Here is a 13,502-nt window from a genome sequence, read left to right on the forward strand (position 1 = left end):
CAATTGACAACTTCATTATTTTGGAATGTATTGGAAAAAAGTAGAGCACAGACTGAAAATACGAGAATAGTCCTGATTTGGTGCAAAAACAAGCTAAATGTAGGAAGCAGCCCCGCAATCCTGTTGTTGCTCCGCCCCCCAAACAGTTTCCTATTAACCTCCGACTCATTATATTATAGCCTATTCAAGCCTAAAAAATTATGCTAATAAGGGGAGGCCACCCATAATAGATAATTTAGCTAGGGAGAGGTTTTCAGCCTAATAAAGTTCACTAAAACCAACCACCCCAGAGGAATTATTCATTCATCAGAATCCAACGCGAAAAAGCCGTGTCGTTTACTACGGTATAATTTTCTCGAGGGGTGCCACTCCTCAAGGTCACCCTGCAGTGCTGTTAGCAGTCACAATAATGGGCTACCCTTCTGCCACTATGAGGCCACGCAAGCAGGATTTCTCTGTTGGGGATAGGGATGAAGAAAGGAACTTATGACGGAGCGGAGACCCCAGACTATCTTACAGCACCAGAACAGCTTCAATCTTATATATTCAGCATGTCCTCGTCAGGGCATTTGTCAGGATTTGGTTAGGTTTTATATTCTGGAGTAAAGGAAAAATAGCCTCAGTCTACATATATGGTGCATTTTAGGAGCCATGGCATTATTAGGTGTCAGGAAATAGATAGTAATGCTGGTAAGCAGGTATCCAGGATTTTTGTTCGGAGGGGGGGTTTACCCAATTTTTTCCCGAATTTTTTTATAGCATCTTTTTCTGGTAAGGTTTTATCTTTCAAGGTATTTTTTAGACTAATTTTCGACTCGGTCAAAAATTTCGCGGGGGGGGGGGCGGCTCAAGCCGGTGAAATCCCCCCCCTGGATACGGCCTTGAATCCTGGCCAGATAATAATTTAGAGATAACAATGCAAAAACAGTGTATTTTGAGATCGTCTCTAAAGAAATGTGTCAAACCTTGCTTTTTTATGACAGCACAAATTAAATTGTTTAGGGGTTGCCAAACACAGCGTTTGATGGATGGGAAAACCAAATTTTTAGGGCCTCAGCGTTTTTAGCGGCAACGCTGACAAAAAGCTGCTGCAACACTTAAGGTTGCCTAACGTAAATGTAATTTGTGTTCTTAATGTTATGTCCTTAAGAACTGTTGAATTGATTCAATATTTTCTAGATAAGATTACAATATTATTATATTTTCTGTATTTTCTATATTCAATATTTCTTTATAAGAAAGAGACAAAACTCCTTGAAATTAATTTTTTTTTACAATCTCTTCTGTTTTTGTTTCTCCATAGTGTATTTAACTATTCATACAGATCCTTTCCATAAAAACATATCTCCGTCATGTTTTTAAATTTGCTTATTGTTCTTCGTTTGTATATGTATGTGTATGTATGTATATGTATATCAAAATTGCCATTAACCTTTCTAAGGCACATGCCTACGATCCGTGATTAGCCTGCATGCATTAATCTATGACTAGTTGGCTCTAACTTGTTGACATAAATTTTTGTTGGTGCAAAGAAACACAAACGGTGGCTTATATAAGCACGCTACTTTTAATTAACTTAAAAATTAAAAATGAAACTCAGGAGAATCTTCTAAACAATACCGTATTTGTCATACAAATACGAATGTTTATTAAAAAGCAGAAAACATGCTTATTTATTTGTTTATACATGACACCACGAACAAAAGCGAAAAGATACTCACCAAAGGAGTCGTAAGCATATACAAAAACAAAAATCCAATTATACTTCTTTGTTGTATATTCAATTTCACACGCTGAAGCGGGCAACAATATGTGTTAGGAATATGTTGAACATAATACATTAAAATTGATAGTAGAAACTAACAAAAGCTCCAATTTTTTTAGTTTTAGCAGTAAATGCCTGTAAAACTATTTTTCGAGTCACTGATAACCTTCTGTTTTCAGCGCCTATCACAGAACAATCGATGTAGACTTTAGAATGTAGACTCTGCTTTAATTTATACGGCTCATATCGTTTATTTTTGAAGAGTGAGCTATTTTAACGGCCTTATTTTTTTTTGGGGGGGGGACTATTAGATTTATAACTGAAATATGCCTATGTATTGCTTTGCCTGTCACTATCAAAGCCACTCTCAAGCTACAGTTAAACAGGTCCTTCAAATAGAGCTTAAGTTACCACGCACTGCACTATCATTTGCTCTCCCAAGATCATAGATTCAATCATAGGCAGCGCGAAAGCGCTGCCTAAGTAAAGAACGATGTGGGCAAAATGTATTATTTATTTATTTTATCTTCTTTCTCCATACCCGGGCACTTTATATCGAAGGAGTTGTCGTAGAAACTTCGAAAAGGGCTCATTCGATTAGAAATTGGAATGGCTAGTGCTCTTTTTAATAGTCGAAAGTGATTGGAGTGCAATTAACCCCCCTCTCATGCCCACCTTTTCCCCAAACACATCCAATAAAAATTTTGAGATAGCCATTTTGTTCAGGGTAGTTCATTTCCAGAGAAATTATGTTTTTGAGGAGGACACTCCCCCACAGCCTTCAGGGCAAGAGTTGTAAGTTATGCCCTGAGGGCATATAAGGTTTTTATAGAAGGCGTTTTCGTAGAAACTTCAAAACAGGCTCATTCGATTTAAAATTCAAAGGGCTAGTACCATTTTTAATAGTCGAAAGTGATTGGAGGGAAGCTAACACCCCTATCACGCCCACCTTTTCCCCAAACACATCCAATCAAAATTTTGAGAGAGCCATTTTATTCATCGTAGTTTTAAGTTCGGTAAATTAGATCTTTGAGGATGACAAACCCCTCACAGCCCTCAGGACATGGGTTGTAAGTTATGCCCTGGGGGCATATAAAGTTTTTATAGAACGGGTAGTCGTGGAAACTTCAAAAAAGGGCCCTTTCGACTAGAGATTGGAATGGCGTGCGCCGTTTTTAATAGTTAGCAGTAGTTAGAAGGCACACAAGTCCCCTCCCACTTTCAGTATTTCTCCAAGCACATTCAATCAAAATTTTTTTATGTCCATTGTGTTCTACCCATTTAACGTTAAGGAAATTATACCTTTGAGCAGGACACTCCCCCACACAGTCTTCAGAGCAAGGGTTATAAGTTATGCCTTGGGGGCATATAAGTTTTCATTGAAATATTTGTCGCAGAAACTTGAAAAAGGGCTCATTCGATTGGAAATTCAAAGATCTAGTGCCCTTTTTAGTAGTCGAAAGTAATTTGAGGGCAACTATACCCGATCTCTCGCCCACCTTTTGCCCCAACACATCCAGTCAAAATTTTTAGACATCCATTTTGTTCAGTGTTGTGGATTTCCAGATAGAAATTATGTTTTTGAGAAGGACACTCCCCCACAGCCCTCAGGGCAAGGGTTGTAAGCTATGCCCTGGGGGCATATAAAGTTTATATAGAACGCGTCGTCATAGAAACTTCAAAAAGGGCTCATTCAGTTGGAAATTGGGGTGGCATGTTCCCTTTTTAATAGTCGAAAGTGATTGGAAGGCAACTAACACCCCTTCTACGCCCACCATTTCCCCAAAAATATCCAATCAAAATTTTTAGATATTCATTTTGTTCCACGCAGTTTAAAGTTCAGGAAATTATACCTTTGAGCAGGACACTCCACCCACAGTCTTAAGGGCAAGGGTTATAAGTTATGCCCTTGGGGCATATAAGGTTTTTATTGAAAGCTTTGTCGTAGAAATTCAAAAAGCGATCATTTGATTGGAAATACAAAGGGCTAGTGCCCTTTTTAATAGTCGAAAGTAATTTGAGGGCTACTAACCCCCTCTCACGCCTACCTTTTCCCCAAACACATCCAATCAAAATTTTTAGATAGCCATTTTATTCAACGTACTTAAAAGTTATGGAAATTAGGTCTTTAAGAACGACAATCCATCCCCCCACAGCCCTCAGGGAAAGAGTTGTTAGTTACGCCCTGGGAGCATGTAAGGTTTTAATAGAGAGCGATGTTGCAAAAACCTCAAAAAGGGCTCATTCGATTGGAAATTGAAAGGGCTAGTGCCCTTTATAATAGTCAAAAGTGATTGAAGGGCAACTAAACCCCCTCTCACACCCACCATTTCCCCAAACACATTCAATCCAAATTTTGAGATATTCATTTTGTTCAACATAGTTGAAAGTTCTGGAAATTAGGTCTTTTAGGATGATAACCCCCTTCAGAGCCCTCAGTGTAAGGGTTGTAAGTTATGCCCTGGGGGCATATAAGGTTTATATAGAAAGTTGTTGTAGAAATTTCAAAAGGGGCTCATTTGATTGGAAATTCAAATTGCCCTTTTTAATAGTCGAAAGTGAGTGAAGAGTAATGAACCCCCCTCTCCCGCCCAATATTCCCCCAAACACATTCAATCAAAGTTTAGAGATAGCCATTTTGTTCAACGTAGTTAAAAATTCTGGAAATTATGTATTTAAGGATGACAAACCCCTCAGAGTCCCCAGGGCAAAGGTTGTAAGTTATGCCCTGGGGGCATATAAGGTTTTCAATGATAGAGTTTTCGTAAAAACTTAAAAAGGGGCTCCTTCAATTAAAAATTGAGAGGGCTAGTGCCCTTTTTAATAGTTTTAAGTGATTGGAGGGTAACTAACCCCCCTCTCACGCCCACCATTCCCCCAAACACATCCAATCAAAATTTTCAAATAGCCATTTTTTTCAACGTAGTGGAAAGTTCTGGAAATTAGGTCATTGAGGATGACACCCCCCCAGCCCTCAGTGCGAGGGTTGTAAGTTATCCCCTGGGGGCATATAAGGTTTTTATTGAAAGCATTGCCGTAGAAACTTCAAAAGGGCTCATTTGATTGGAAATTGAAAGGGCTAGTGCCTTTTCTAATAGTTGAAAGTGATTGGAGAAAGACAAACGCCCCTCTCACGCCCACACTTTTCCCAGACACATCCAATCAAAATTTTGAGATGTCCATTTTGTTTAACGTAGTTGAAATTTCTGGAAATTAGGTCTTAGAGGATTACAAGTACCCTCACAGCCCTTAGGGTAAGGGTTGTAATTTATGCCCTGGGGGCATATAAGGTTTTTATAGGAAGTGTTGTCGTAGAAATTCAAAAAGAGCTCTTTCGACTGGAAATCGAAAGGCTTAGTGCCCTTTTTAATACTCAAAAGTGATTGGAAGGCTTGAAATTTTTATAATAAAGATCGATGTGTGTATTATTTTTCATTATTTTTTGTTGTTGTTGTTGTTTAGACCAGGGCACTTTTTATCGAAGGAGTTGTCGTAGGAACTTCGAAAAGGGCTCATTCGATTGAAAACAGAAAGGGCTGGTGCCCTTTTTAATAGTCGAAAGTGATTGGGGGGAAACTAATCCCCCTCCCACCCACCCTCGCATTTGACTTTATGTTCAAAAACTAAATGTTGCCATAAGATTAAATCAAAATGCACTTTGTTAATGTTAATTCCCAATAAGGCATCTCAGCAGTATCCCAAGAACGACTGAGGGTATTATATTCAAACTTTCGGGGCTGTTTCTGCTCTTAAAGTTTAACCAAATCAAAATAGCGTAAATGCATCCAAGCTATCAAAGAAAGTCAACATATTTTTGGCGAATGGTATCAATTTTTCCATTTCAGGTCAACTAGATGAGGTATGAAACTAAATTAAATACTACTATTTGTGTCCAGATATTTAAGAGGGTGTGTGTTTTTAAAAATTGCTGAAAATTTTTCTCCGGCATACAAATAGCAGGCCAAACTATAAATTTAAAAAAAAACAAAAAGATTTAAAGTATTATTTTCTTTTTCTCTGAAAAGACTGTGTCAATATAAAACGAACAGAATTTATTAAAAAATCTTTTTCCACAAAATAAGTTTTTCTAAGAAAAGTAAAGAACTCCATTAAACAAAAAAGGAGCAAAAAAAAATCAAATAATCTTCCAAGCGTGAAACTACAACAAATCAGCATCGATAAATCAATGAAACCCAAAACGAACAGAAATTGCAATAAATAGCCGAGTCATACTCAAAACGAGCAGAAATTAACATAGGTTGGGCTCAAAACCCCTATGCCTTCCCAAGGCCAGAACATAATTTGCACTTTACTGAAAAAAATGCAAATGAATGTGCATTGTCAGTTTAATATACATATACTGATATTTGGTAATCAAAATGTTAATATTATTTGATTTGTTAAAGTTATAAAAGTAAAAACATTTATATTATAATTATAATTAAATATTAGTTGCTTCTTATCTAAGCAAGGCCGTATCTAGAGGGAGAGGGTTTGTATCCCCCAAAATTTTTGCCCGACTCGTAAAGATATAGCCAAAATGAATAAAAACAAATTTTTGATGCGTTTTTAAAGTTTTATTTTACTAATCTCCCCCCCCCCTCTCAAAAAATCCCGGATACGTTCTTGTATGTAGCCTACAGTTTTTAGCTGTGCGTACAGGAATGCAAATTATTATTTTTTTTTTTTTTTTAGGGGGTGATCAAAGAAATGAATAGACTTGGGATGTTAATAGACTTGTCCCACGTAAGTAAAGCCACAATGCACGATGCCTTGGAAGGATCATTCGCACCAGTGGTTTTTTCACATTCATCTGCAAGAGCACTTTGCAATACAACGAGAAACGTTCCTGATGACGTTCTAAAGAAATTGGTAGGTTCTGACAGCAATTTAGAACTTAAATATTTACTGTATGTCAAGGTCAATTTCCCAATTTGAAGAGAAATTGACAGAATGTCGTGGTTAAAATCTGTGTCTACCTACTCCTTTGACATTACTGAAAGGGACCCTCATCTCTACAACATAGAATACCTTCTTTTCCGTTTTCAATGATCAGGGGAGGATCCAGGATTTTTTAGGGGGGGGGGGAATACGTTGATACGAAAAAAAAGGATTAGAGGTTGACACAAAATAGGTTGATCTGATAAACTTGCGTTAGGAGCAAAGTTTAATTAACGCAAACTTGAGTTAATTAAGTAAATTACACTACTTTAGACTGCGCTAGGGGGGGGGGTCACCCCCCTCTGGATCCGCCGCTGTCAATGATAGAGCCTCACAGAAGACATCCGAGTGTCCACTTTTAAATTATTGAAGTTTCACCGCAAAGGGCTTGTCGATTGTCGATTGTAGACACCGAAAATGATGCTTTGTGAAAATAGCGATGCCGAGAAAATAAAATAAGGTCAAAAATAAAATGCAACGGTACTTGTCGGTTATATAATAAACACTTGACAATTTCAATCGCAAATGATGCGAATATGAGACAAGAACTCGGGTCAACGCGAGTTGTGCGCGAGAACGCGAATATGGGTCAAGCAACTTCTTTAGACCAGACAATTGCTTTGGCTGGGTTGCAAGGTAAATTTACAGCTATATTTTATTTAAGTATTTGTTTTGTATTTTGGTTAGGCTAGGTTACGTATTTGATATATGCTATACTTTACCCCCCCCCCCCTAATGTGCAAATACATAGCCCAAATTTGTTTCTAAGCTATAATATTTTCATCCTATTTTGTTTTATTTCATTAACCTTAACAAAAATTCACTTTTCGAGTGTTTATTATTTAACCGACAAGTACCAATACAACTTTTGCTATTGAGTATATATATATATATATATATATATATATATATATATATATATATATATATATATATATATATATATATATATATATATATATATATATATATATATATATATATATATGTATATATGATATATATATGTATATTATATATATATATATATATATATATATATCTCTCTCTCTCTCTCTCTCTCTCTCTCTCTCTCTCTCTCTCTCTCTCTCTCTCTCTCTCTCTCTCTCTCTCTCTCTCTCTCTCTCTCTCTCTCTCTCTCTCTCTCTCTCTCTCTCTCTCTCTCTCTCTCTCTCTCTCTCTCTCTCTCTCTCTCTCTCTCTCTCTCTCTCTCTCTCTCTCTCTCTCTCTCTCTCTCTCTCTCTCTCTCTCTCTCTCTCTCTCTCTCTCTCTCTCTCTCTCTCTCTCTCTCTCTCTCTCTCTCTCTCTCTCTCTCTCTCTCTCTGTGTGTGTGTTTGTGTGTGTGTGTGTTTGTGTTTGTGTGTGTGTGTGTGTGTGTGTGTGTGTGTGTGTGTGTGTGTGTGTGTGTGTGTGTGTGTGTGTGTGTGTGTGTGTGTGTGTGTGTGTGTGTGTGTGTGTGTGTGTGTGTGTGTGTGTGTGTGTGTGTGTGTGTGTGTGTGTGTGTGTGTGTGTGTGTGTGTGTGTGTGTGTGTGTGTGTGTGTGTGTGTGTGTGTGTGTGTGTGTGTGTGTGTGTGTGTGTGTGTGTGTGTGTGTGTGTGTGTGTGTGTGTGTGTGTGTGTGTGTGTGTGTGTGTGTGTGTGTGTGTGTGTGTGTGTGTGTGTGTGTGTGTGTGTGTGTGTGTGTGTGTGTGTGTGTGTGTGTGTGTGTGTGTGTGTGTGTGTGTGTGTGTGTGTGTGTGTGTGTGTGTGTGTGTGTGTGTGTGTGTGTGTGTGTGTGTGTGTGTGTGTGTGTGTGTGTGTGTGTGTGTGTGTGTGTGTGTGTGTGTGTGTGTGTGTGTGTGTGTGTGTGTGTGTGTGTGTGTGTGTGTGTGTGTGTGCTCTCTCTCTCTCTCTCTCTCTCTCTCTCTCTCTCTCTCTCTCTCTCTCTCTCTCTCTCTCTCTCTCTCTCTCTCTCTCTCTCTCTCTCTCTCTCTCTCTCTCTCTCTCTCTCTCTCTCTCTCTCTCTCTCTCTCTCTCTCTCTCTCTCTCTCTCTCTCTCTCTCTCTCTCTCTCTCTCTCTCTCTCTCTCTCTCTCTCTCTCTCTCTCTCTCTCTCTCTCTCTCTCTCTCTCTCTCTCTCTCTCTCTCTCTCTCTCTCTCTCTCTCTCTCTCTCTCTCTCTCTCTCTCTCTCTCTCTATATATATATATATAGTGGCATTTTCCCATTATTTTGGCATTTATAAGGAAATCAGTCACGAAAAAAACCGTTTTTGACGGGTTAATTCAAGAGACGGCTTCAGAGTAATGCAATCCATAGCGTGGTTTTCATTGCGTATACAAAATTTAAACTGTTGTTTTTTTGGGTTTAGGGGGGGGAGGTACTTAGGTTAGGTTATGTGTTTAATATTTACAATGCTTTACCCCCCACCACCCCCACCCTAATGTGCAAATATATAGCCCAAATTTACTTATAAACTATTATATATTCATCCTATTTTATTTTATTTCATTAGCATTAGCCGAACTTGACTTTTTAGAAATGCCCATATAATGGGAAAGTACCATATATTTTAAGGTCAATTTGGCCATTTTATGTTAAAAGGCACTTTAGCGAATTTGGCATGGTCATCACTTGTGCAAACTAAGGACACCTGGATATTTTTCCATTAAATGATTGGTGCATTGAATCCCTAACCGCAATAGCCTTTTTTTTACCTCATTGGCAGTTTGTTTTATGTGTAAGTGATCAACTTGGCCTTCGAAAAGATCAATATCAATTACATTGACACCGATAAACTAATAACAATAATAATGAAAAGATATATCGAAGCTCAATGATCCCCTCAAATATTTCTTGAAAGTACATTAAGAATGCGAGAGGGTAAAGTTCCCACTGTAAATCCCTCTGAATGGAAGGGAAAGTGTCAAACATCTCATAGACATTTTAGTTTTTTTTTTTTCTTTTTTGTTGCCTTAGTGAAGCTGTCGGACGAGCTTCTAAGTGCCAAAGGCACTTAAAACATATTTTGATAGGTCATTTCCTTGTCTGATCTGACAGACGTTTGGAATGACTCGGAAGTAGTTCTTCAGGTGTCTTATGTTACAATGTTTAAGAAGATAGGAGTCAGCACAATATTAAAAGACAAATCTGATAATTACAGGTAAAATATTGCCAAGAGATTCATCATTTCCCTCAGGAACAACGACAATAATTGTGAGTTTGGGCAAGGGAGAAACATTCGATAATTAAATTAATTTATGGGTAATATTTATTTGTCGTTTTTATGTACAAAGGACGGTTCGGGTATCCGGGTAATCTATAAGTCAATAAAAAAAGGATGCAAAAGGACAACATAGTGAGTGAAAAGCAATTGAATAAAAATTAACAGCCTTTGGCCATTCTATGGTTTTAGACATCATCTGGTCTTTTCAAGTCCATAAGACCAAAAATAACCCTTGGAAGGCTCTAAAGAGGCAGGGAGAACAAAGCCTTCCATGGAGGAACTCTAGTCAAAAGCTTAGCAAAGGTAGCTGTGGCCATCTAATGCTGCTGCCTTAAGCACCGCTAGGTGTGTGAGGAACTGAATTTAAGTTTGCTATTTCTGACTTAATCGTAAGGACAACAGACAAAATCATTTAAAATTAGCTGAGTTAATCCAGTGGCATTGACTTCAAAAAGAAGGATATGTCTCCCATGACCTTTGTATTTTTAATTTTCTCTGGGTTTTCATTGACTTATAGGAATGGACGGTTATGAAAACTTGGAAGTGGACTCATTGAGAAAGGAAAGTTAAAATTATATGCTACCCCTCCCATCAAGCCACTGGCGCTTTAGCACAAGGATAAATGTGATGTGCCTTGTTTAAACAGAATCAGTGAAAGGATTCTCAATCTCAGTACAAAAATAAGCAGAATCTAAGCTGTATTCTAACTCGGTACAAAAATAGGCAATTCCAATATTTGGAATATTGTTGCGAAAATAAATCTAAGGTCAAGCTGTGGACCTGTTCGGTTGAGAAAGGAGCGTTCTTTCAGACAAAAGAGGGAGCTGTGGCTTTGTGTTAGAACAAGCCAAGTGCTGACTTGTGACAAACCCAAGATAGGTCGGAGCTGTGAGTGGCTACTCGATGCAAAACCAAGACATTCGTTCTTTCGGTGAAAGAACGAGCAAGTCCTAATTTGGTGCAAAAACGATTGAGCTCCTGAATTGGTGTGAAGCTAAGACGGGCTTTTATAGGAAAAAGCCCTGAAACTGTGTAAAATCGATCTAAGTCAAGGCTGAGGATTTTTAGTGTTAAAACTTGCTAAATCAAAATTACTGAATTTTGATGATCAAATTTCGAAGAGATGCACAAATGGGTCTCAATTTGAAACAGAGCTAAAACAAATACGTGGACTGACTGTGAACTAAAACAAATGAAGTTTAGACTCAGTACAAAAACCGGCTAAGTTTCAACTCGTTTCAAAAGTTATTCATGTCCGTTTTCGGTGCGAAAACTAAGAAAGTCAAATATACACTTGATCTTCCCCTGCTTCAAACTTTCTTAGATAACGAATGTGTAGACATCACATTGTTTAAATTGTAGAGTAAAATGATTATCAATAGGGATTGTTGAAGGCTCATAGTGGACCTTTGAGCCCTCCAAATCTTACAGTTCCCCCGCTACTGCCAACTGTTCAGCAGTAATGTAGGTATGTTGCTCCTGTTTTAACTGAAATCAGGCAGGAATTATCTACTAATACCAATGAGCAATCACAGCCCCTCCAACATAATACCCTACAAAATTCATGCGAGGAACGGTAGGCATGTTGTATTTTGAAAAATCACACAATGATGTTTTGTCCGTATATTAGAGGCAAAAAACGAGTTTCTCCAAATCCAAGCTGTATTTAGTGCTCCCCCCCATTACGAAATTCTTAAGAAAAAAGACAAACAGGTAGCATCGTGGTTAAATTGAAAATGTCTTGTTTAATTGAAATTGTTAAATTGAAAAAGAACCTGTGTATCTCGAGTCCTAAAGTGAATCTGTGACCACTCCAACACCATACTCCCCTACACCATCAACTATTTAAGCAGAAATTTAAGCATGCTGCATGTTGCCAAAGCATAAATCACACAAAATGTTTATGATTCTAACCACCACTGCCAAATTATGTTGGGTGCGAGGTGTGGATTTTTTTGTGGGAGGGGGGAAAGCTCGTAATGTTAGCAGGCTTCAAATTACAGAACCTGTAATTACGAAGTCTGTGAGAGCCTAGACTTTAGAGCTTAGCAATATAAAATTCCTTCGGGAAGTGTCCCTGGCTATTTTTTCCCGCGTATAAACTACCAAGTAAATTCCAGAAATATTAATTTTTCAGTCACTTCCAGAACAAGTTACCACAGAGTTTACCAACGAATAACTATAGAGAGACTTTTAAAGATCATTTTAAAGCTTACCTTCACATCTAACCCCTTCTCTAACCGGTGAAAGATATCGCGCTGCAGCAAAGTGCTGTTTTTGGCTTTATTGTGCCGCAGCGTTTCAAGTTTTGCCCGATTAGTGCGGAAAATTCGGTAAAGTGATAACTTAGAGCTACTCAAGTGTTTTTCCACAGTTGAAAATCAGTTTCAAAGTACGAGAAGCAAAGTTGGCGAACCAAGATTTATATATTGGAAGCTACAGTGATGATAGTGGTCTTACGGCCTTGAAACATTCTATGGATTTTTTATACCCATCTGACCGGCCATATTTCAAACAGTAAGTAGTACAAAAAAGTAGGTTTGTTCCGCTTTCTAGGGCTACAATGAGAGAAATGTTGAAATAACTAGGACACCTTCTGCAGATGGAAGATGGCAGATTTCTAAAGATCGTCCTTTTTGGCCAACCATTTAGAGCCAAACAAAAAGCATTTCATCCCCAAATTGGGTGGCAGCAGGTCATACGGAAAGATTAAAGAGAAATTGGAACTTCTTCGAAGTGTGTAAGGAGGGAGGCTTTAAATAGATTGTGAAGGGAAAGTAGCCTTCATAGCTGTGTTGTCCTCAGGTGGCCTGGTGCTGCAGTGAGTTGTAATCATTAGTAGTAATAGGGGTATTTGGCGGAGGCACAGTGTAAGGCCTTATCACCTCAAACCTGGGCTTCTTCTTGAGTAAGAAGATTCGCCAGCTTGAAGGCAATATGTAACTCAGTGCTGCGGATATCTTCAAACCATTTGAAGCTTTCAACTCGAAGTAAGTGTTAATACTATAAGCCGTTTCAAAGATATTGCAGATGTGCTCTTTTGACAACCTCTGTGCCCATACTGTGTTTTCATTTAATTCAACTTCTCCCTCAACATTCCCTTAAAATTCACCTAAATACCCATAGCCTTAGTAATAGTCGCAACAGAGGGAGCATTAGTAGTAGTGTTAGCAGTAGTAGCAGTAGTAGAAGTAGGGGCAGTAGTAGTAGTAGAAGTAGTAGTAGTAGTAGTACTAGTAGTAGTAGTAGTAATAGTAGCAGTAGTAGTAATAGCTTTTTATTGTTTTAAAAAGTAGAGATGTGAGAAAGAGTCAAACTTTAGGGTAAAGAGCGAGGCGTTAAGGATGGGACATGCCCTTTCATATACGAAATAATTTCTGTTCGTTTTACGTTTTAATGTCGCTCCTTACTTTCAGTTAAAAAAAACTTGTTTTTTTATTTAATTTCTGAACGTTTTTGAATTAATGCAGCTTTTGAATTTGGTTCACCATACATGAATAACTCAACCGAAATTTGCATATTAAATTTACTTTTTTAACTAATAATAATTTTTTTTTTACAATAAAGTTTTTTTCTGACAAGGACTCCTGAAT

The 13,502-nt window shown here is 38.0% G+C and overlaps 1 protein-coding gene across 1 annotated transcript in view; it reads left to right on the plus strand.

Annotated features, from left to right (window-relative positions):
• Positions 1-13,502, plus strand: part of LOC148946969 (dipeptidase 1-like) — a 225,545-nt gene that overhangs the window by 96,482 nt on the left and 115,561 nt on the right. The window contains exon 5 of the mRNA XM_089096471.1: positions 6,461-6,637. Coding sequence (XP_088952597.1) covers positions 6,461-6,637 — 177 coding nt within the window. The remainder of the gene's footprint in view (positions 1-6,460; positions 6,638-13,502) is intronic.

This window comes from Artemia sp. Qi Xiang Cuo, chromosome 11, assembly GCF_049724085.1.
Source record: "Artemia sp. Qi Xiang Cuo chromosome 11, ASM4972408v1, whole genome shotgun sequence".
Taxonomy (NCBI): Eukaryota; Metazoa; Arthropoda; class Branchiopoda; order Anostraca; family Artemiidae; genus Artemia; species Artemia sp. Qi Xiang Cuo.